At 32.7% G+C, this 23,396-nt stretch overlaps 3 protein-coding genes and 1 non-coding gene across 5 annotated transcripts; 3 read left to right on the top strand and 1 right to left on the bottom strand.

The window, feature by feature from the left end:
• Nucleotides 1–1,096: 1,096 nt before the first annotated feature.
• LOC126717851 (F-box/LRR-repeat protein At5g63520-like) lies at nt 1,097–5,693 on the top strand. 2 transcript variants are annotated; one of them, XM_050419779.1, is made up of 7 exons: nt 1,097–1,509; nt 1,641–1,754; nt 1,983–2,075; nt 2,237–2,389; nt 3,695–3,796; nt 3,902–3,941; nt 4,742–5,693. In XM_050419779.1, the coding sequence occupies exons 1-7, from the start codon at nt 1,228–1,230 to the stop codon at nt 4,747–4,749; spliced, it is 792 nt and encodes a 263-aa protein (XP_050275736.1). In that variant the 5' UTR covers nt 1,097–1,227; the 3' UTR covers nt 4,750–5,693. The 2 variants fall into 2 exon arrangements, with proteins under 2 accessions (XP_050275736.1, XP_050275735.1); XM_050419778.1 differs by lacking the exon at nt 4,742–5,693 and adding an exon at nt 4,042–4,552 and having other exon boundaries at nt 1,099–1,509.
• Nucleotides 5,694–11,848: 6,155 nt separating this feature from the next.
• Nucleotides 11,849–13,868, top strand: LOC126717850 (pentatricopeptide repeat-containing protein At5g13770, chloroplastic-like). The gene has a single exon (XM_050419776.1). The coding sequence runs from the start codon at nt 11,878–11,880 to the stop codon at nt 13,732–13,734; it is 1,857 nt and encodes a 618-aa protein (XP_050275733.1). The 5' UTR covers nt 11,849–11,877; the 3' UTR covers nt 13,735–13,868.
• Nucleotides 13,869–16,256: 2,388 nt separating this feature from the next.
• LOC126717849 (lignin-forming anionic peroxidase-like) lies at nt 16,257–18,019 on the top strand. The gene is made up of 4 exons (XM_050419775.1): nt 16,257–16,625; nt 16,715–16,906; nt 17,181–17,346; nt 17,452–18,019. The coding sequence occupies exons 1-4, from the start codon at nt 16,410–16,412 to the stop codon at nt 17,841–17,843; spliced, it is 966 nt and encodes a 321-aa protein (XP_050275732.1). The 5' UTR covers nt 16,257–16,409; the 3' UTR covers nt 17,844–18,019.
• A 626-nt stretch (nt 18,020–18,645) lies between these two features.
• Nucleotides 18,646–18,719, bottom strand: TRNAN-GUU (transfer RNA asparagine (anticodon GUU)). The gene has a single exon. It is a non-coding gene; the product is annotated as a tRNA-Asn (tRNA).
• Between the last annotated feature and the right edge of the window lie 4,677 nt (nt 18,720–23,396).

Below are 23,396 nucleotides of genomic sequence, written 5' to 3'. Positions count from 1 at the left end.
ATTTGGTTTCATTTTCCATCACTCTAACTCAATTTTTTGAGTTATGAGAGATGTAAATTGAGAATGAAAACTTAATTAAACAACACAATTTGATATGGGACCCAAGAAAAGTGAGTAATAAGTTATGAAAATTGAGTAATGAGTGATGAAAACTCTCTAAACCAAACAGGCCCTAAATGATTTTCCATCACTCTAACTCAATTTTTTGAGTTATGAGAGATGTAAATTGAGAATGAAAACTTAATTAAACAACACAATTTGATATGGGACCCAAGAAAAGTGAGTAATAAGTTATGAAAATTGAGTAATGAGTGATGAAAACTCTCTAAACCAAACAGGCCCTAAATGACTCGCCCAAAAATCAAGTTGGGAAGGGGGCAAAGAATAGGAAAGTAACCTACCCCTCTGCCATCCACACTTGAATACTCAAGGATTATATGCTAGTTTTATATTTAAATAAATTATATAAAATAAATTTTGCTAAAGTTTGACAGTTAAAAAAGAAAAAAAAAAATCTATCATGTTGTAGATTCTTAATAGTTGGTAAAAAGTGAGGTTAATAGTAAGTACATACGAAAACTAATAAAAACTTGTCAATTCAATAGCTAATAAAAGAAAAGTATTACATTCACAACATTTTCACACAACTTAGAATTAGTGTGGGTTTGGATCCGCGTTTCCAAACACACATTTGCGTTTTCTGCCAAAAAATTTTTTTTTCAGCGCGTGAATAGTAACATCACATGTGAGCACTGTGCAAGGGACAAAAGGCACTGTTCACACACTGTTCACAGGTCCTACAGAACTGATCACCCAATTAAAAATTATTTTGTTATAGTGTTTTCAGTTTTCAGTTTCAATAAAAATAAGTTATATCCAAATGCACCTTTAGAATCTACCAATATATATTTTTTTTTTCATATTTACTTAATTACTTAAATTTTATTGGGAAAATGTTTGGAAAATAACATTTCTGCCGATAAAAATGTTGGGAAAACAAACGGCGGGTTATTGATAAAAGAAAACAAGTGGCGGGAATATGTATAGTTTATTTTGCTTTAGTGTGTGTTGTTACTTGTATGGATTAGGTGTGAAAGTCAAATACGAGGAATTTGACAAGCACAGAGAGAGAGAGAGAGAGAGGTCTTCGTTCCGGCTATTACATACTCAAATCAAAAGCTTTTTATTTATTTATTTTTTAAAATTTCTTTAAAATTATTCGCAGCGATGGGTAAGGCATCGGCATCGTCATCGTCGTCGTCGAGGACGAGGAGCGAGACCAACAAAAGTAGTAAAACGCACCGTACTACTACATCAACATCTACATCTACATGTACAGTGTGGTTTGAGCTGATAAACGATGACGTATTGCAGAAGATTCTAGAGAAGCTACCGGCGTTATCGTTCGCATCGGCGGCGTGCGTTAGCAAAACCTGGAACCAACTCTGCAATCGCATCCTCTCTCGCCCTAAGATCTCTTCTGCTCTCTCTCTCAACCCTTCCCCTCATGTAATTTTACCAATCTACCCTTCCCTCCCTCTCTCTCACTTCTTCACACACAACTTGAAATTATAATTGGATTTTTTTTTTAATTAGTTTTGGTAATTGTGGCTGATTATTGTGTGTTAAAAAAATGATAGATTGCTGTACAAGAGGTTTTTGATAAGGTGCTGTCGAGGCCGATTCGACCGCATTTCGCTATAGCAAATATTGGCAGCAGATTCAGACTCTTTGAGGCCTTTGGCTTTTGGCTTGTATGTTTCTACTTTCTACTTTCTACTTTTACCTTCCATCTTTATTTCTGTTTCTATATTTCAAGGACGCAGCAGAAATAAAAATTTTTTGTTTCAACAAATTTACACATTTATCCTTCAAATCCATCTAATTTTTGTATATATATTTATTTATTTAAATTGGGAGGGAAATTGTGTTTTAGTCTTTATAAATTGTGAGGTAATTGTTTGCTAATGCTTATAATGCAGATAACAAAAAGATTGGGATCAAATACTCCGTTTATTATTTCTGTTGCTGGTGGAATAATTGGAAGGGATGCTCTTACCAATGAATTTAAAGAGGTTTACATCTCCTTCTTATTTGCTACTTTTTTTTTGATAAATTGTCATTTTTTTCTTTTTGGGGGAAGCAAAAGGTAATGGTTTTGCTTTTGTTGATTTTTTTTTTATTACTTAAATGTTTTTTTTATTTTTAGTAATTTATTACTTAAATGTTAATGTAGGTCATGTGGGGAGATATTACTAGTGATTCAGATGATGAAGTTGGTGAGTATATAGAAGATATAAATGATGGCATTGTTTTGACAGTAGGTTATGTACCAGGATTAAAAGTTGAGGCTATGCCTAAGGCTACCCCACTTCTACGAATAGTAAAGGTGACAAATTTGGCACTGCCAATTTTCTCTAATTGGGGTTTTACCGTAGAAATATTGATATTATATTAAACTAATGTATAATGCACAGGTACATTTAAAAACAATCAATAATTATATACGTATATGAGTTCAAATTATAAATGGTGTTAGAGTTACAACTTACACATTTTTTAAGTCATGAATTTCTAAAATATGTAATGGTTTCTCTCATATATATATATATATATATATATATACACCAGACTCATCACAAGTGTTTTGTGCGTGCAATAATTCTCTTTTTTATTTATTTGTTTTTTTGGATTAGTGTTATAATGTTTAAAAGTGATATATAAATAATCAACTGGTAAAATCTCATATGGTTGAATAAAAGATCTGGGGTTCATCGTCTAGACCAAAAACTAATTGCTGTCTTGGTCTAATGATAAAGAGGTTTTATCAGAAGCAGACGTCATAGGTTGAAACTTTCTAAAAAAAACTGTGTATTTTTTTTAAAAAAATTTTTTAAGAAAGAGATAAGATAACGTCAAATAATATTTAAAAATGAGATAATATAGTGTCCTAAGTTTTAGGCCAAATGGAAAAGATAAAGAAAAAAGCCTAAAACTTAGGAACATTATATTACTCTTCTAACCGATTTGTGTTTTTTAATTTAAAATTATTTAACTAAAAGATAGGGGTATCTTAGAGAGTTTAAGAATTTGTGTGAGGATATTTTAGCAAGCAAAATGTTGAAACCCAAACTGAGAATTCTGCTACTATATATATATATATATATATATAAAATTTAGAATCTTATTGGATTTGGATTCTTCAACTTTTGTACCCAATAATTCACTTACCAAAAAATTTAAAAATTAGATAGGACACATGGAACAAAATTGAACTCCAATTAAAATCCAATTTAAAATCTAATTGAATTTAGATTTTTCGATTTTTTTTATATAATAATTTATTTGACACAAATTTAAAAATAAGATGAGACATGTGTTACAAAATTGGACTTCAATTTAAAATTTAATTAGACTTTCTCTGTGCTTTGGCTTTTAACTATATACATAGATTAATGAATCTATCTCAAAATGCCCATTTTAGATGATGTGGCAGGGTGCGCAAAATAATGAGGATACCATTTTCATTTCTGACAGAAAATTGGCCAATTGGGCAATTATGTCAGTTTAGATTCTTAGATTAAGATTTGTGGACTTGTACAACTTTTTGTCATTCTTAAGGAAAGTGTTAAATTTTTTTATGAGCTCTAGAGCAGTTTGAGGGCTTTGACATTTAGAAGTATTTGTATATTAGGAACCTCAAGTGGCAATGTTTGACAAGTTTGTGAAGGATATTAAGGATTTCAAAGCTTCTGTTTCGCGTTGTATATCCCCAGCTGGGATCATAATGTCTGGAGTAAGTTCATCCTTCCATTTTGACTTTGAAAAAAAAAATCATCATTTTATTTCTTTGGAAAAGTTTGTCCTTGCGTTGCTAACTGTGATGTGAATGATGTGATAGGAAGGACCTGTGGACTTGAAACCTGTTATTGATTTGTTGGGTGAGTATTGATCTGCCTATCCAATTTTCATATATACATATATTATCTTGTATTAGACTTTCTTTTTGAGAGAAGGAAATTAATCTTTGTTTGGTATTAGGTAATGGATGGCTTCCTTTGGTCGATGAAAGATTTTTACTATTACCAGTGACTTGGGGTAGAGTGATAAGTAGCAAGTTTGTGCTTTAGTTGATTACAACTTATTGCAAATTATGCCATGCCAAGGAAAACTGTCATTGTGGGTGATGAGAGAGGCCGCTTTCTAAATTCAATATAGAAGTGGGAATGAAACTAGCAATGTCTGGGGGAGTACAAAATACTTATCAGATGATGGAGCTGGAATATTCGCAAGGGATAGAGACCAGTCTAGTGGTATTTATTTTTGTGTTTATTTGTAAAGTACTCTTTGTTTTCTTATGTGTCCAATATGAATTGGTACAACGTTTACTAACATTGATACCTCTTATATTATTATGAATTAATAGATTTATGGGTAATCTTGGGAAATAGAAATAAAAGTATATGTACAATTAAGAGAGAAGAGGGGTGCTGTGCTTTGTGAAGCTCACCCTTTTCCTATTAATATTTGCCCTCGGTTTTGTTTTTATGTTTCCAATTTTCCATTGCTCTCTTATTATGTTCCTTGATATAAGAGTATTGACTACTAATATTTTACTAAGAAAGATGTCAATTTTTATATGCTTATTGCCTATAAAAAATTTATTCAACTGATTCCATAGAGATTTGGAGAAAATTTGTCTTTGATCAAAGCTTGGATGTGCTCCTTTCGCTGTGTGCAGCGTGTTAGCTAGGAGGCCTTTATTAGAGAGAGGATTGTGTTGAAGAGCTGGTAATGGCAATTCAATAGGGATATGGAAGGATCACAATGCTAAAGTTTTGAATCTCATTGATAGGGATGTGCGATGGTGGAATGTTGGATCTTATTCGTCATCAGGAGGATGAATCTCCAGTTCATACACTCAGGTTCTGTGCAGTGGCAGATGCTGTTTGTTATCTCTACAATAAAATTTCAGATATGTGAGCGTGATTATGGTGATGTGCGAGAATTATTTGATGATCTGATACAAAGATTAACCAAGGAAGATTTTGACCTGTTCGCAATTACAGCTTGGCATATTTTGGTTCAACAGCAGTAGCTATTTTTCTTGGTGAACAATTTGGAGATCCTTCAATGATGGTTCAAGATAGTGTGAAGCTGTTGCAGGACTTAGCTGCTAGTTAATCTTCTTGGGCTCCCTCAGTTATGGCTGATTTGATTGCAGACCAGATCAGATGGATACCTCTAACTTTAGGCAGACAAACCAAATTGGGCTCTACATTATAAGGCTTTGGATTTAATGGGTCTTGCTATTTTTATGAGATAAGATTCCCTCCCATCGAATCTTTCGATTCCCTCCAATTTTTATTTAGACTTAAGATATGTGGTATTTAAAAATTAAATAAAAAACTTGTGTGGCACATCCAGCTAGAAATGAGAGGTTTTCGGAAGATTCCCGGGGGTAGGGTGAAAGGTGCTAAAAGTTCAGGTCGCCACTACTTGCCTCATGCCTGGATTCTTTTGTGTATTGGTGCGTTGGAAACTATCGGGTTTTATGTGGACATTGGTATCTTTGATGTAGAAATTGAATAGGATGATAGCAAATCCATGCCTGTTGTGGATGGATCTTCCTTTGCAACCTAGGGCTGTTTGTTGGAGGAAATAAAAGAGCTAATGGAGCAACCTTGGTCTTGTGTTTTACGTTATACAAGCTGTTGACCCTTCCCTCGTACGATTTGAATTTTAATATTTTATTAAAAAATCATTTGCTTTCTTATTTATAAATATTACTAGCTAACCCATGTTATGCTGAACCTACCTATTTGTGAGGTATACTAAATAATTTTATAAAATCTTAAATTGATTAAGAAATTACACAATTATATGATTTACTCTTATATGACTTCAATTTGTGTTACAATTTAATGAAGAAGTCATTGCTTGAATGTGCAATGGTTTACAAAAAAATTGTTAGACAGTTTCAAGTATTACAAAAAAATAACTCAAAAATTCAGATATTAAAACTTCTGAAAGACCAAAAAATATTAAAGAATCAGATGATTTACTGCTTAGAAATTATTGAAACAAAACAAAATATATATGACTAAATAATAGAGAAATATAAGAGAAAGATGGGTTATATCCAAAACATATTAAAGAATTAGATGATTCACTGCTTAGAAATTATTGAAACAAAACAAAATATATATGACTAAATAATAGAGAAATATAAGAGAAAGATGGGTTACATTCAAAAAAATAATCCATGATTATAACTATTGAAAGGAATCAAAAGATTCAAAGCCTACAAATTATAGATAATATATTTGTGTGTGTGTGTGTGTGTGTGTGTGTGTGTGATTACACAAATTCAGATGTTAAAACTTTCAAAATACCAAAAAATATATAATTAAACAGTAAGTTATTGAAACAATTCAAAAAATATATGACTATTCAAAAGAGAAATATAAGAAATAAAAAAAAGTACACGATCTCATAAAGAAATAAGTTTTAAATTTTAATGGGCCTAAACTTTAAATGAACCTTATCAGCACATGGCCCATGCTAAAAATGTTGAACAAGAGCCTATATTGAAATAATGAAAGTCATACATTCTCTTAATATATCGTATATAAGCTTTCTGCTCAACAAATTAACATACATTCATATCGTGAGGTGAAATAAAGACATATGAAGTAGCAGCAACCTTAAATTTCAATTATTGCAAGGTTTTTTATCTTGTAAAAAACGGCTAAAGAGAATTTGGTGGTTCATGTACGAAAATTACTTTTTAAAAATTACATGAAAAACCATAATATATATATATATATATATATAATTTTTTTTTTTAACAAAGTAGAGGAGAAGAAAATAACAGAAGAATAACTCAGACCTCTACTAGGCTTTGACTACTTTTATAGTGTTCATGATTAACCTCGTAAATTTGGAAATAAATTATCAACGTTTGAGTTTGAGTTTAAGTTGGACTTATTAGAAAGATAAAGTTTCACTCATTTCTAAGTTTGGACTAAATAAAAATAATTTTGTTTTAAAAAAATGATAATGATGAGTTTGAGTTTAAGTTGAACTTGTTAGAAAGATAGAGTTACACTCATTAAGTTTGAACTAAACAAAAATAATTTTATTTTAAAAAAAATGATAATGATGTGGCAAGCTCTGGAGAGGTCAATAAAAAGTCAAAAAATTCGGTTATATATATATATATATATTATATAAGTAGATCTATTTCTAAAAAGTATATTTTTTTTATAAATTCTACAAAGTAATTGTTATTAAAAAGAAGTATTAAATAATAGTTAGCTAAATATATATTAAGGCTTTTTTTTTAAGAGAGAATATAACAGAGAAATTAGTGTCCGTTTGAGAACAACTTATTTAGCTTTTTTGCTGATTTTTTTTTTTTTGGTTAAAAGTGTGTTATAGTATACTTGTACTTTAAAAAAGCGAAGTTTAAAAAAATTGTATATAAAATTTAAAAAAAAAAAAAAAAAAAAAAAGCTAGCTTTATAAGTTGGTACCAAACACATTTAAAATAGACAAAATAATAAAAAGTTTCCTTTTAAAAAAAGCTATATATATCACATTACCTTCTTAAACAAGGGTAATCTTACATTAATGATGGGTAGGATATAATAATTTATTGAATGGACAAAATTGTCCATGCTAATGAATTTTATTTTCAAAATTACCCTAATATATTTTTTTTTAAACCCTAGCCTCTTTCTCATCAAACTCAAATCCCAACCTGCAATTTCTTTAAGACATTCTCCCATCTCCCCATGTGTGTGTGTTAAAATACTTATTATTCTAAAAAAAATCCTAGCCTCCTCACTCTCTCTCTCTCTCTCTCTCTCTCTCTCTCTCTCTCTCTCTCTCTCTCTCTCTCTCTCTCTCTCTCTCTCTCTCTCTCTCTCTCTCTCTCTCTCTCTCTCTCTCTCTCTCTCTCTCCACTAAGGGATGGTGGAGATTGGAGTATATTCTTGAATTTTAGTTTGTTCTTTGTTTATTTGTTTGGTGAGAAAGTGAAGAAAATGAATAAATTTTGTTTATTTTTGTGGATCTAAGTTGTTTGGTTGGTGAGAAAGTGTGGGAGACAGAAAGAAAAATGTTTTAATTTTTATGGATTTGAATTATTTGGTTAGTGAGAAAGTGTGATAAAGATTTTTTTTTTTTGTTATTTTCTAGATTTTAATTAAAAATTAAAATTTTGTTTAGTTTTGTAAAATGGATATTTTTGGAAATTCAAATGTAAAAATTGTATTGATCTTGTGAATGTTAGGAGTCAATCAAGCACAATAAAGTTATATCATTGTAATGAGAATACATGAATCTAACATTACAATAATGTTATATTATTGTAATGTAGCATTATGTGAACCAAATGCCCCCTTAAACTAATGTATGTGTAACAATTTGCACCATACCTTCTATTTGACAGTAAATTTGGATTAAAAAAAGTCACATAAGTCTCACATAACTTTTTGTGGTGTACATTTGTGTTAGAACCTCATTCATTTACCTTTTGTTCATGTGTTTGTTTCTAAAAAGAAAGGTGTTATTTTACTTTTATCCTAGATCCTTATCGAATTTAAAATCTTCCGTTGTTACCATTGCTTGTGACTAATGAAAACATACTACCCTCAGTGACTTTTTTCACATCACATAGTAACATTAAGAACACTAGTATTGAGTGTGCCAAATGACAAAATTTGGCATTTGGCACACCAAACACCAAAAAAACTCTCACCTCAGATGTTCCAAATGCTAAAAGATTTAGCATAGGTGAACGATACCGTTCCAAATTTGGAGCGGTACAAACACAAATGCTAAAAAAAAATTAATCTTTTTCTCTCTCCTCTTACATATTTTTTCATCTCAGCCCCATGGGTCTTAGTCTCTTACTCTCTTCCTCTATCACTCCCTCCTCTCTTGCTCTCACCTCCACCTCACCATGCCGCCACCTGGCCACGCCAGCCACCCGTTACGCCACCAATTTGTGTTGGTTTGGTGCTATGGTCATGATTATTTGGTTATAAATTTGCTCTTATTTGTGGTGATATTATAATGCTCAATTTAATAATAATAATAATAATAATAATAGTATTAAAAAAAGTTATCCAACCCATGGGTCCAACTCGATCCATGTGGGTTAGGTTAGACCCCTGTGATGGGTTGGATTTTTTTTAACCTACCATAATAAGTTGGGTTGAAAAAACTTCTCAACCCAACCCAACCCGACCCATGTACACCCTAATCTTTCTTTTTATTTCCTTGGCATCAAAACAACAAATCATCCATATTTTTATTATTTTAATTCTTATAATATTTTAAAATACATGCTCCCTCCATGGGTTTGGTAGCAAGAGGGAGAACAGCAACTTGGTTTACAAACTCAAAAAATCCTTGTATAGTCTCAAGTAAGCTAGTAGGCAATGGTTCTCTAAACTGTCTACTACTATCATTGGTCATGGTTTCATTCAGTTTAAGTATGATTATTGCATGTTTACCAGAGTACAAGGTGATGTTATCATTGTCATTCTAGTGTATGTAGAAGATATTTTGGTGGCTAGCAACAGTTTACAAGCTATTACAGATTTTAAAGAGTTTCTTCATGATCAATTCAAGCTGAAAGATGTTGGTACTTTAAAGTATTTCTTGGGATTGGAGGTGGTAAGAACTTCCAAAGGCATCAACTTATGCCAGAGGAAGTATGTACTAGATTCGCTTGTAGAAACTGGTCAACTTGCAGTCAAACCAGTGAAGTTACCAATGGAACAAAACCTGAAACCGTCAAACTATCATGGAGAGTTATTGACAGATCCCACATTATAGGAAACTAATTGGAAAGCTGTTGTATCTGACTTTAACCAGACCTGACATAACCTTCAGTGTACATCAGGTTAGTCAGTTCCTTTCACAGCCAAGGTAGCCACATCTTCAAGCAGCTACCAGGATACTTAAATACTTAAAGGGCACACCTGGCCAAGGATTGTTCTTCTCTACTACTTCTAAGCTACACCTTAAAGGTTATTGTGATTCTAATTGGGTTAGCTGTCCTGATACCAGAAGATCGATCACTGGTTTCTGTGTATTCTTGGGCGATTCTCTCACATCTTGGAAGTCCAAAAAGCAGCACACAGTGTCAAGGTCTTCTACAGAGTCAGAGTATAGATCAATGGCAGCTCGTATGAGTGAATTTGTGTGGATGATTGCCTTATTTAAGGATCTAGGAGTTGATCGTACTCAGCCTGTCCTTCTCTATTGTGACAGCCAAGCTGTAATCCACATAGCAGCAAATCCTGATTATCATGAGAGAACAAAACACATTGAATTGGATTGCCACTTTGTAAGTGAGAAGATACAAAATAAGGTAGTGAAGACTTTCCATGTTTCAACCAAACATCACCTGGCAGATCTACTCACAAAGCCACTTGGACATGATGGGCATAAATAACATTTATATATGCTTCATCTTGAGGGGGAGTGTTGCCAAGATTGAAGACTGCAAGCTGAATGAAAACGACAAGTAGCTTAGCATTAAAGCAGTCTAAACTACCTGCAGCTTAGCAATATGTAACAAGTGTTTTAAGTCTACACGTGCTCCACATGTGAGTCTGCTAGTGGTGCTTAGTAGAGTTAGTTATGCAGTTAATAGAGTCAGTTATTCTGTTAGTTAGCTTTTTCTTCTTTCCCTAATCTCAATTATGTATAAATACGATTATCCCCAATCAATAATATTCACCGAAGCATTATTCAATCTTGGATTTCCTTTTCTGTTTTCAATAGGTACCAAGCGAAGTGTCCAACACCGTTATTGAAGATCTTGTGGTGTTCCAAGTGGAAGCTACTATATAAGACTACAACAATCAAATGATTCAAGTTGTTGCGTGCTGTTTGTCACGGATCATATATTCATGGGTTGAATTGATCCGCGATAGTATAGAAGAGTTTAACTGGAGTTGAAGATATGTATGGTGACTTTTTTTTTTTTTTTTTTTTTTTATGAAGATGTGTATGGTGACGTTAATAAGTTCTATTGCAGGTAGTAATATTATAATTAGGTATATTCTTGTATTGTGTACTACCATTTTACTATAGTGAATTCTTTCATTGGGATATTAATAAAGGGGGTTTTTCCTATCAAGATTTTCCCTTCGTAAACATATTACATGTCCTTTAATTTTTCACTGCTTACAATCTTTGCAATATGGTTGTATGCATGTTTAACTATATTAATTGGAACTCTACTAGCATAATTGGTAATTAAATAATCAAATTAACTAATTCAATTAAGACCAATCAATTGGGGTTCGAATTCACTTTCAGATAGAATTTGGATTTTATAATATGGCATCCTATGTAACCTAAGATTCATAAAAATTTAAATATGAACCCTGATTTAAATTTTATGAATCGCCATTTGAAGGCATATAGAGAGTATAGCTGTAGCTGAGATGGTTCACATATTGATTTTTGCAAGTAGTTTACATATGGTTGGAATAGGATTTTATTTCAATGGAAATAAATGAAAACATATCTTTTACGTCATACATGTATGCATATGTATTCTCTATTGCACAACATGTTAACCTCACGTAATTGTGGGGGCTACATATTGGGATAGAAAGGGAGGATACATGAGAATGTGATGCCCATAAAATAATTATTGGAAATGGAAGATTCCTTCTCTCCAAACATTACTTTGGAGGACGTGGAAAGCTTTGGTCCATAATTTTTCCACGTGTCGCTTGTTTAGTGGCTCATAAAATTCACATTCATAGCAAAAATCTCGTTAAGGATAAGGTATATATATAACCTCACAATCTCTCCCCCACAGCTTGAAACCTTATCTGCAAGATGGCCATTTCCTCTTATTCAGACTGGTCTTTAGCTTGCATTCACTCTCGCAGTCACAGAAATTCCCACATATTAACTTTGATCCCAACATGCAAAACCCTTCCCTTTTTCCCTGCAATTTCATGCTCAAAAGTCCAAAATTTTCAGTTCAAAACCACAGGTTGCTCTTCTCCAATATTAGAAGAGGGCCAAGAGGCCTCTAGCAACTTGCCAGTGATCGAGTTGAATGTACCGTTTCAAGATTCTAAGCAAAACCCAGTACAAGATTCTGCAAAATTAAATGATTTCTTACGTGGGTTATTTGGAAGTCCTCAAACCGAGGATCTTGCTTTCGAGTACTATGAAAAAATGAAAGGAAGCCCAGAATTTAGACCGGAGAAATCAACTTTAAAGCATGTAATCAGGTATTTGTTACGTTCAAAGAAATGGCGTATGATTTTAGTAGTTTGTGATGATTTCAAGAACTACAATGTGTTGCCTGATAGTTCCACTTGTTCAAAATTGGTTAGTAGTTGCATTAGAGCTAGAAAATTCAAAATTGTTGAGACTTTGCTTGAAGTTTTCAAATCTAATGGTAAAGTCAGTGTATTGGCCTTTGGTTCTGCAATTAGAGGCTATAACAAGCTTCATATGTATAGAAGCACCATTGTAGCATTGGGGAAAATGAGATCTGCTGGAGTTGTTCTGGATTCTGAATGTTCATGCCATATTATGGAAGCTTATATGAGACTTGGTGATTCTGATAAAGTGGTTGAATTGTTTTGTGAATTAGAAAGTAGTCAACTAGATTTTTATTCATCACCATTTTGCACTCGTATATATGGGACTCTAATTGAGTCTCTAGGCAAATCAGGAAGAGCTTTTGAAGCTCTTGAATACTTCAAAGAAATGACAAGGAAAGGAATTTCCAAGGATTCTTCGGTTTACTCTTCTTTGATTTGTTCTTTTGCAAGCTTGCGAGAAGTAAAGGTGGCCGAAGATCTTTTTGAAGAAGGGAAAAGCAAACAAATGTTGAGAGATCCCGGGCTGTACTTAAAACTAGTGTTGATGTATGTGAAAGAAGGACTAATGGAGAAGACACTTGAAATTGTTAAAGCAATGAAAAGTTCAAAGTTAAAAATTTCTGATTGTATATTCTGTGCAATTGTCAATGGCTTCTCAAAGAAAAGAGGATTTCTAGCTGCAGTTAAGGTATATGAAGAGCTAATTTCTCAGGGATGTGAACCAGGACAAGTTACATACTCCTCGGTTATAAATGCATATTGTCATCTTGGGCTCTATTCGAAAGCAGAAATGTTATTTTCAGAGATGGAACAAAAGGGGTTTGATAAGTGTGTTGTGGCTTATTCTAGCATGATTGTAATGTATGGCAAAACGGGGAGGCCTAAAGATGCAATGAGGCTTTTGGCCAAGATGAAAGAAAGAGGGTGTGAACCAAATGTTTGGATTTACAATTCTTTGATGGAAATGCATGGAAAGGCCAATAATTTAAGGCAGGTTGAGAAGCTATGGAAGGAGATGAAGCGAAGAAAGGTTGCACCAGATAAGGTTAGTTACACTAGTGTTATTAGTGCTTATAGTAAAGCCAAGGAGTTTGAGACGTGCCTGAGATATTACAATGAGTTTAGGATCAATGGGGGTGAGATTGACAAGGTCATGGCTGGAATTATGGTTGGAGTTTTTTCAAGGAGTAGTCGGATCGATGAGTTGGTGAAGCTTTTACGGGATATGAAATCTGAAGGAACACGATTAGATGGGAGGCTTTATCGATCATCGATGAATGCATTGAGGGATTCTGGGTTGCAAGTGGAAGCCAAATGGTTGCAGGAGTATTTTGCCAAAATGTACTTAGATTGAAGCACATTTTTCCTTTTTTAAATATTGATTTCTTCTCTTATATATAAATAGTGTATATTAAAATTTTTGTTGTATGATATTGCAATTTTTACCATTGGAACCAGATGAATTGCTACAAAACATTATTTTTCTTAGTTTTGCGGTAATTGATGATTTGTTCTAAAATATGATCATACTGCCCCAATTTCTTTGTATTTGGCAATTGGCATGTGGAATATGTGCTTGATAAAAAAACTGAGAAGTGGAATATGTGCTTGATAAAAAAACTGAGAAGCACATGAGAGCGCATAAGGTGATACATCAGTTTATAGCAAAGATTTTATAAAATCTTAATACCCACATGTTTCTCAAAAGGTTGATTTACAAAACTATTTTTATTGGAGCTTGTTGGCCCCCAAAATGATATCATGTTGGATATTATCATGCAAGTTATGATGTTTCTATTTCAAAAATTAAAAAAAAAAAAAAAAAAAATTTACTATGCGAACATAATCTCGTTATGTAAGATTTTTTGTTTTGGGAGTTCTATTTTCCTAGTTGATTTGGAAAGATTTTGGATCAAAAATGAAATTTGCAGTTTTTGACAAATGACAATTTGCATGAGCTACATGGATTGTAGATATCCCATTTTGATCCAACCCATAATCGAGGCTCCCAATCCTATGACAAAGAAGACCCAGCCACAACCAAAATTATCAGTATCGTGTCTATTAGTAACTACACTACTGAAGTGGCATACACCAGTGCGTGCATGGTGCATACTGCTTAGAGATAAGAACCTTAAAATTGTTCACTTTCCATTTCTACTTAGGGATTTGTTTTGGTCAATTGCCTCTGCCAGATAGAATGTTGCACCAACTCCTCTTTTTTTTTTTTTTTTTTTTTTTTTTTTTTAAGCTCAAATAGAAATCCTAATCTAATGAACCTAATGTACTATCCCTACCTCTCCATCCAAGACTACTCAAACTTTGGTCCTCAAACCCTACAAGCCTTTAAGGCTTGGGGAAGTACTATTCCGCCCAGCGTGGGCGATGGTGTTGCACCAACTCCTTAAAAGGCCTAAAAGCCTATAAATACCCCCCAGCACCCTCATTTTCATAAGTTGAAGACAACCCTAAAGTCCATACTGAAACTCTACCGTATTGGCTTTATATTTGTTTTAATTTCCTCCCTTTATAAAGTGATAGGGCATATTCTTTGAGAGTTGGATTTAGTTTTTTGGGGTTTAATGATTAATCATTCGAAAAATAATGGTTAACCCATGGGTTTCAAGTTTCAACTATATCTCATTCGGTCCTTCATTTCCACCTCCTTTAGTCTCCTCTCAAATTAATAATACATTAGTGTTTAATTGCGTGCATATGCATGGATACACTTAAAAACAATCACAATTTTATATATATAATCTAATTGGATCTAGAATTCAATTCGATCTAGACTCTTCGGTTTTTACACTCAATAATTCACTTGCCACAAAAATTAAAAAACTAAATAGGACACATGGTGCAAATTTAAACTCCAATTAAAATTCAATTTAGAATCTAATTAAATTTAGAATCTTTAATTTTTGCACCTAATAATTTACCTGACATACAAATTTAAAAACTATATAAAACACGTGGCACAAAATTATGCTCCAATTTAAAATTTAATTGAAATTTCTCTCAATTTTGATTTTATATATATATATATATATATATATATATATATATATATTAGTTGTACAAGTTTTGCTTTTGCACTTCACAACCAACGTACACCATTGTGGAAATCCATTTATGAATTGAAAACTATGGCTCCAAAATCCCACCACTAGCTTAAATTTTAATTTTCTTTTATTATTATTATTATTATTATTATTATTATTATTATTATTATTATTATTATTATTATTATTATTATTATGTTTTGTTTTTGCTCTCTCCCAAATTTTCTCCATCCAAATCCTTTTTTTTTTGGATAAGGTCCGCCTTTAGGCCAAGACTTGAGCAAAGGTTTTTAAACCATTGATGCTATAATTTAATTTGCCCATGTCATTGACTCATAGACAGTTAAATACTTTAATTTTAAATCATAAATGAGGATACTTTTCACCGATATGATACAGTATTGGAGCAACATTAGAATTTTCTTAGGTTAGAACCAATGACAGTCAACCGCCCCGAAGGTCACATTCTGACCTTTAAAAATTTTGAAAAGTCGAAATTAATCACCTGCAAGCTGCAGCGACTTTACATTTTTTACACTTAATCTGTGTGCTTTAATTGAAAGCAAACACACCAGCACTCCCTGCTGCCCCACTAGAGTTTCATTGTTCAAATTTTGATTCATTCTAATAATGAACTGGAATACATTGAGAAGGTAAAACATAGACTATTCAATGGAGGCGCTGTAATAGTCTGAATTTTATGAATTCTCCATTGTCAGAAAGATTATGAAGAATAGGTCACATACATGCACAAGAAGAATGTAACAAGGCAATGTGTTTACTTCTATTAGCACTATATATATAGGATACGAGGCTTGTGTTTCTAATCCATCCTACACTTCCCTCTAAACTTCTACTTGATTAGCTCTAATATTTACGTTCTTGGTATTTTGTATTGCATTTCCATAACTGAGCTGGTGCCTCTATCACAGTCAAAACCTTGGTTTTCATCTAAAAGGAACAGAACATGGCTTCTACTCGTACAAGTGTATGCTTGTTTCTTTCTATGTTATTGTTTCTCTCAAATATGCATTGTGAAGCACAACTATCTTCCACATTCTATGACAAAACATGTCCAAATGCACTTAGTAAGATCCGATCAGCTATCAGAACAGCGGTTTCTCGTGAGCGTAGAATGGCAGCATCACTCGTTCGGCTCCATTTCCATGATTGTTTTGTTCAGGTAATTTAAGTTCGCGGAATCATTTTGAGTTTTCACACAAACATAACGTAAGTAAATTTAACATGATAAATATAAATCAATTATTGCAGGGTTGTGATGCATCAATCTTGCTTGATGATGCTCCCTCAATATCGAGCGAGAAAAAGGCAATAAACAATGATCATTCAATTAGAGGATACGAGGTCATTGATGATGCCAAGTCCCAAGTAGAGAGCATTTGTCCTGGCATTGTATCATGTGCAGATATTGTTGCAGTTGCTGCTCGTGATGCATCTGTCGCTGTGAGTACTATTAATTTATAATCATTAGCACTTCTATCACTAAAAGTTTTGTAACTCAATAGCATTATTGATCTCTTTTATAAAGAGAGTCTTGGTTCAAAGCTCCGTGTTCCCTCACTTGTTGTAACATTTGAATTAAAAAATAAAAAATTGAAACATAGACTTGTATCAACCTTGCCAATCATCACTAATATTGTTTGTGGTAGCCATAAGCATATGCTGTGTTATGATTAATCTACAAATTACTAATCACAATTTCTTAATATGAAATCAGGTGGGTGGACCAACATGGTCAGTGAAACTTGGAAGAAGAGACTCAACCACCGCAAGCCGTAGCCTAGCTGAGAGCAACCTTCCAAGCTTTAGAGACAGCCTTGACAGGCTAACATCCTTGTTTGGTAGCAAAGGTTTGAGTCAAAGAGACATGGTTGCCCTCTCAGGTTTGAGCCTAAATCTATGACATAATTAAAAAAAAAATAGAAATTAATTACTTGCGTCACAATAAGTGCAACATGGTTAACTGAACTGGCTTCATTGAAATGCAGGATCCCATACAATTGGCCAAGCAAGATGTGTGACATTCCGTGATAGGATACATAACAATGCAAGTGATATCGATGCAGGCTTTGCTAGCACTAGAAAGCGCAGGTGTTCACTTGATGATGCTAGCAGTGATAATCTAGCGCCCCTTGATTTGGTGACACCCAATTCCTTTGATAATAACTACTTCAAGAATCTCATTCAGAAGAAGGGCCTTCTTCAAACTGATCAAATACTCTTTAGTGGAGGATCCACAGACAGCATTGTTACAGAGTATAGCAAGAGCCCTTCAACTTTCAGTTCTGATTTTGCTGCTGCCATGGTAAAGATGGGAGATATTGATCCTAAGACTGGTTCTGAAGGACAGATTCGAAAGTTTTGCAATGTTGTCAATTAAATTGTCAGCTAATTTGCTTGTTAGTTTTATTCGTTTGGTGTGTCAATTTTTTCCTAGTTCATTCTTCTCGAATTAAACAATAAATAGTGGGTGTGTAAAATGAGTTTAACGATTCTCATGGCACCCTACTAGTTCATTATAATTTGTGTAATCATTTTCAAAGTACAACAAATGTACATCAGTAGTCATTATTATTCATCTGTTTATAAGCTTTTCAGTAAAAAGTCCTTTCTTATTTTAGATTAGATGGAATGAAAAAATGATTTTACTCGTAAGAACCGTCTCATTATAGGGTGTGCATTCAACCCACCAACCTAACCAAAAGTTAGTGTTTTGTAGAAAAAGCTTAATAAAAATCGTAGATAGGCCATGGTGTTTTAATTCTCCATGTGACTGAAATTTACATAAAACAATTTGGAATTCCCCGTCATAAACATACAAATTGGTCCAAAGAAAGAGAATTTGAACCTTGTCAACCAATGAAAATCACATACAAAAATTTAGAAAAATAAAAATGAAATCACACAAATTAATCCGGTGATCTTGGAAGGCCAAAATTTTAAATTCACTATGTGGCTGAATTTTACACTAAACAATTTGATATTTCACATCATAAATTAGTTACATAAAATACATACACAAACTAGGAAGAAAGTTCATGAAAATTAGAATCAATTATTAAATTTGGTTTAATAAAAAAATTTGAAAATTAAAAAGCATGAAAATTAGAATCAATTATTAAATTTGGTTTGGTAAAAAAAATTGAAAATTAAAAAATTAAAAATATCAAAGCAAAAATCAACGCTAGAAGGAGGGCTTGAACCTCCGACCTTGTGGTTAACAGCCACACGCTCTAACCAACTGAGCTATTCCAGCTATATAATATAAATATATAAATTACTTTTAGATTTCTTAAACAATGGCGGTATACACGATTCTAGATATACATGCGACTATTCCCCAGGCTTGAGAGATTCCGTTCAGTCATCCTTTGTGGGTCCCACGAACATGGAGCCGGAGGCCATAATAATGCACCTAGGGGAAATATATTACGTAATTACCAACTTAGCCCCCAAAAAAAAAAAAATTTCCTATTGTAGCTGAATTTTGGAACTTCTCTATGCATACAGCGCTCGAAAGTCTCTAGGCGAAAAATGGTTGGAATTTCTTGGAAAAATTGAATTATTAAATGTTAATTATCATTTAAAGTTCTGAGAAGTGAGAACAACAGTAACAAATAAACAATACAAAACCCAAACCATATTCCATAAACTTGTGGACTGTCTATGAACATATATTATGCAAGCTATCAACCTACAAAAAGAATATATATATATATATATATATGTGTGAGTGGGGTTCAAGTTACACCTGATGTAACTTTAAATAATATTACACCACTCAATATTTTTTAAGTGGATGAGAATATTGACAAATCCACCGTTAGATTATATTATTTTGTATATTCTCCATATTTGCAAAATTTCAAGGTGATCAAAGATTAATAATCATGTCATTAATCAATTGTTAAAATTCAAGTTTTTGTAATTTAAAATAATACATAAAAGATGAATTTATAGATCAAGGTAAATAACATTCGATGGGTATGAAAATTGGCATGCATGTTAAGAATATATAGAACATGTAATCAACAGTTAAATTTTCAAAAGATTAATTCAATAACAAGTTATTAGGTGTTGTAACATTTCTTAGAGTTACACCAACAGTAACTTGAACCTAACTATATATATATATATATATATAGGCTTCGGATTAGTTCTTAACAAAAATTTTACACAAATCATAAAAACATGCAGAGTTATATAAAGCATTAATTAGATTAATAGTCAAAATATTTTTATTTCAATACAATGAAATTCTATCCAAACTTAGAATTAAAAAATCTAAGAAAAATTAAATTAAATGAAATGAAAAAAATTAAATTAACAACTAACCACCTATAATCTGTTGTGAAAATGTTGTAGACGTAGCACTTCTCTTTACGTAAAAGGGTTAAGAAATTCCAAATTTTTATTTAAAGCATTTAATAGAAATCTGAAATTTAAAAGCATTTAGAAGATTACCAATAAAAGTATTTAAAAGATTTTTTAATTACTCAATAATTTATTTAAATTTTAAAAATTCATGTTGGATAAATATGAATAAAAATGAAGTTAATTTATGAGTTAAAACGAGTTGATATTAAAACGGATTAATCCATCTTAACACGAAAAACCAGATCAATTTGAATTTATTACAAGGCCGAAGAGGTCTATAGAAAATAGACTCATTTATTATTTGTATCAAAGTGGATAGACTTGCTTTGACATAAACTCATTTACATTACACATCAACCATGAAAAATCATGTCATATAGTGGTGGCTCCAGGAATTTTGTTTAGGGGTGTTACTAAGAAATTTAAATTTAATAAAAAAAGAACTTGAATATATGAGTTATTGACAAAAAAAAAAAAAAAGTTTTACAATTTTTTTCTACAAGTTTTTAAATTTTGAATTGTTACATAATAGTTCATTATGAGTATTTATTGCCAATGTGAATAGCTATGACCATTTTATTTTGTTAAGTATGTCTAATATTTTTTATTTTTATACAGTTGTTATTATTTATTTGTCATTGTTTTTATAAAAATATTTTAAACTAAATGACTAAACTCAACTTATTGGATATGTATTAATTATTAACGCACACAATCACACTCATTCATACAATTTAACCAATCAAATGTTTAAACAATCACTAACTTTACAATTTTTTTTTCTTGAATTTTTCTAACTTTACAACAAAAAGTTATTATAACATAGCAACAATACTCACACGTAACAAACCCTATCTATTTTCTAATTATTAAATTATATAAAGTTTGTTGAGGCCCATTTTAGCAAAGAAAGAAGAAAAGGGCTAATGGCAAGAAGAAGCCCAACAATTTAACAAAGAGTGAAGAAAGAAGAATTAGCAAAGTGAGAAAAAAAAAATCATTAAGCCCGAGTGGTAGGAATAATGGTCCACAGGTCTACAAAATAGTAAAAAATGTCTCAAAGAAACCAAACAGGCCCAAGGGAGCTTAGAGAAGGAAGTAATAAGCCCATGGGAATTATCAGAAATGGAAAGCAAGCAAAATGGATTGAAGGAGCCCAAAGAAAGGAATTAGTAAATGGGATTGGTGCAAAGGCCGACAAACCCCCAAAAGTAAAACATATGGTAATTGGGCCAAAAAATCCCAAAAGATGTAGAAAAAGCCTATGAGAATGTAAAAATTGAATGGGCTGAAGATGCCCAAGGGAATGAAATGGGTCAAGGAAGCCCAAAAAGAAGGATATGGGCCAAAGGAGCCCAAGATGGCATGAGAATTAACCTAACAGAAATACTGGGCAACGTGAATTGAATAAAGGAAAGTACATAGCAGGCCCAAAGGAGGCCCAGCAAGTACAAGTCAAGTGGCAACATGGCAAAAGCAATGGAGTGGCGTGGCAGAAATACTAGTTGGCCCATAAACCAGCAATAAAGAGAAACAAAGGCTGAATTGAAGAAGAAATGGCCCTTGCCCAAGTAAGACCCAGCCTAGGAAGGAAACAAAATGCAAAGAATAAAGACCCAGACTCACCCACACCACAAAAGGTTAAAAATAAGCAGTAGGAATGCATAGCAAGACCAGACAGACTTGCAGTCAATGGCAAACGCATGAACGGCAGATAAACCATGAACTCACATGGGAGTGGAGCACGTATAAGGCTCAGGCACCACCCACTTGTACCCAGCCAATACAAGCGTGGTAGGCCATGATCCAAAGGTAAGAAAAGGTATGGTTTGGTGGTGGGGAGAAGGGAGAAGTCTATTATGGGATTCCCGCTCAAACTCTTTTAGGAAAAATGTTCTGTTCGGATGACATACCACCCAAAAAAGGGAAAGATGAGTTGGAATCACTATGTGCATGTCAGATGAGTTAGTAAAAGAGAATACCCAACCCTTATTCGAATAGGGATGCTACGGGAGAAAAAAAAAAAAAAAAAAAAAAAAAAAAAAAAAAAAAAAAAAAAAAAAAAAAAAAAAAAAAAAAAAAAAAAACTCTTTTGTCTGGGAATGGAACGTGGCACAGCCAGTACAGAGTAGTGGTGAATGGTGATAGCTAAGTAGCCAACAGACCAGTGGGTGGTCTGGGAAGGGCACCTACACTAGGCCAAAAGTAGTTGAGGGGTAAAACAGTAAAACTCTTCACGGCAAGAAGTATAAAAAGACCTTAGTTGTGTACAATAAATGAAGGGGAGAACAACAAGAGGCAAGCAGAGAGTAAGAAAAAAAAAGTGAGGAAAATAGCAAGAAAGAAAAAATAAAGAAGAATAGAGGAAATATAGGAATTAAAAAGGAAATGGAGAGCAAAGAAAAAAAAAAAGTGGATAGAAAGGGAAGTGAGGAAGCAAAAGTTTGATAAGGCATGCACCAATAGGCTACTCCCTTCTCTCCCTCTCTACAGCCAACTCTCTAGCAAGATTAAAGGATTTGAAGATAAGCCATTTAGGCCCATACTTTCAAAGTAGGCAGTTTTCATGGTAGGATTTCCCTGTGAGATTGCCCACATTGAAGAGTAGTTCCCTTCCTGGATTTAAATCTGTTAAAAAACCAAGCACAGCAGACTGGTCCTCCTTTTTCTTTTTTATTGATTAATCAAGCATTGACATTATTCCTTTTTCTTTCATTATTGTCACTAACCTATTTCTACCGTACTCATATCGCTGTGTTTTCCTTACTAAGAAAGTGGTTTGATTATTGTCTTTGGTTGGCAGCAAATATATTCTTGTTGTTTTATTATACTATGCCCTCATGTTATAACATTTTTGTGACAGCATCTTCTGTCGTGGGCACGTGACCAAGATCTTAGTAAAGGGGTCCTAACTTGCGCACAAGCTAGCTTGAGGTAAGTTTCAATCAGGTCAGTCTCGACTCTACTACCCCAGAACTATTGGGCCACAACGTGGCAGGAAGCAGTCCAGCCCAGAAGTACAGAAAGGCCCACCACAAAGTTATATTATATTTATACTATACACACAAACACCCACACACATCATTATTCACACAAATAACTTTTTTTTTTTTTTAGGAAATAGTAATACTTATTAGAACACACGAACACAAAAGTAGTATATAGAGTTTTTTAAATAGGTTTATAATATATTATATAGCCTGAGTACCACTACAAAAGGGTCTAACCTTTGTAGTAGTAGCCTGGGGTTATAAGAACTAAAACTTTAATAACAAAAAATAAAGAACACAATCAATATTAGACACACTCACACACATATAATATAAATTTATAATAAAGAGTAACACTTACAATTCACAAACAATTACTCTTACTCTTAGAGTTAGAAATAGTTATAATGAGAGTGTATAAAATTTAAGTTAGGGTGTGCAAAAATATTTTCAAAAATAAATTAAAGTATTAAACTTCAAAAAATATTATATATATATATATATATATATATTTTTTTTTTTTTTTTTTTTTTGAAGTTAGGGGGTTCATTTGAACCCCCTGAACA

Source organism: Quercus robur, chromosome 3 (assembly GCF_932294415.1).
Source record: "Quercus robur chromosome 3, dhQueRobu3.1, whole genome shotgun sequence".
NCBI classification, from domain to species: Eukaryota; Viridiplantae; Streptophyta; class Magnoliopsida; order Fagales; family Fagaceae; genus Quercus; species Quercus robur.
The sequence above is the reverse complement of the archived record's forward strand: the minus strand, read 5'-3'. Positions and strand labels throughout refer to the sequence as shown.

Excerpts from the sequence above, each read along its gene's own strand:
- LOC126717851 (XM_050419778.1), top strand. The coding sequence starts at position 1,228 with ATGGGTAAGGCATCGGCATCGTCATCGTCGTCGTCGAGGACGAGGAGC. Across the intron at positions 1,510-1,640 it reads CTCTCAACCCTTCCCCTCAT|ATTGCTGTACAAGAGGTTTT; the intron begins GTAATTTTACCA and ends AAAAAATGATAG. Across the intron at positions 2,390-3,694 it reads CACTTCTACGAATAGTAAAG|GAACCTCAAGTGGCAATGTT; the intron begins GTGACAAATTTG and ends TTTGTATATTAG.
- LOC126717850 (XM_050419776.1), top strand. The coding sequence starts at position 11,878 with ATGGCCATTTCCTCTTATTCAGACTGGTCTTTAGCTTGCATTCACTCT.
- LOC126717849 (XM_050419775.1), top strand. The coding sequence starts at position 16,410 with ATGGCTTCTACTCGTACAAGTGTATGCTTGTTTCTTTCTATGTTATTG. Across the intron at positions 16,626-16,714 it reads TCCATGATTGTTTTGTTCAG|GGTTGTGATGCATCAATCTT; the intron begins GTAATTTAAGTT and ends CAATTATTGCAG. Across the intron at positions 17,347-17,451 it reads AGACATGGTTGCCCTCTCAG|GATCCCATACAATTGGCCAA; the intron begins GTTTGAGCCTAA and ends ATTGAAATGCAG.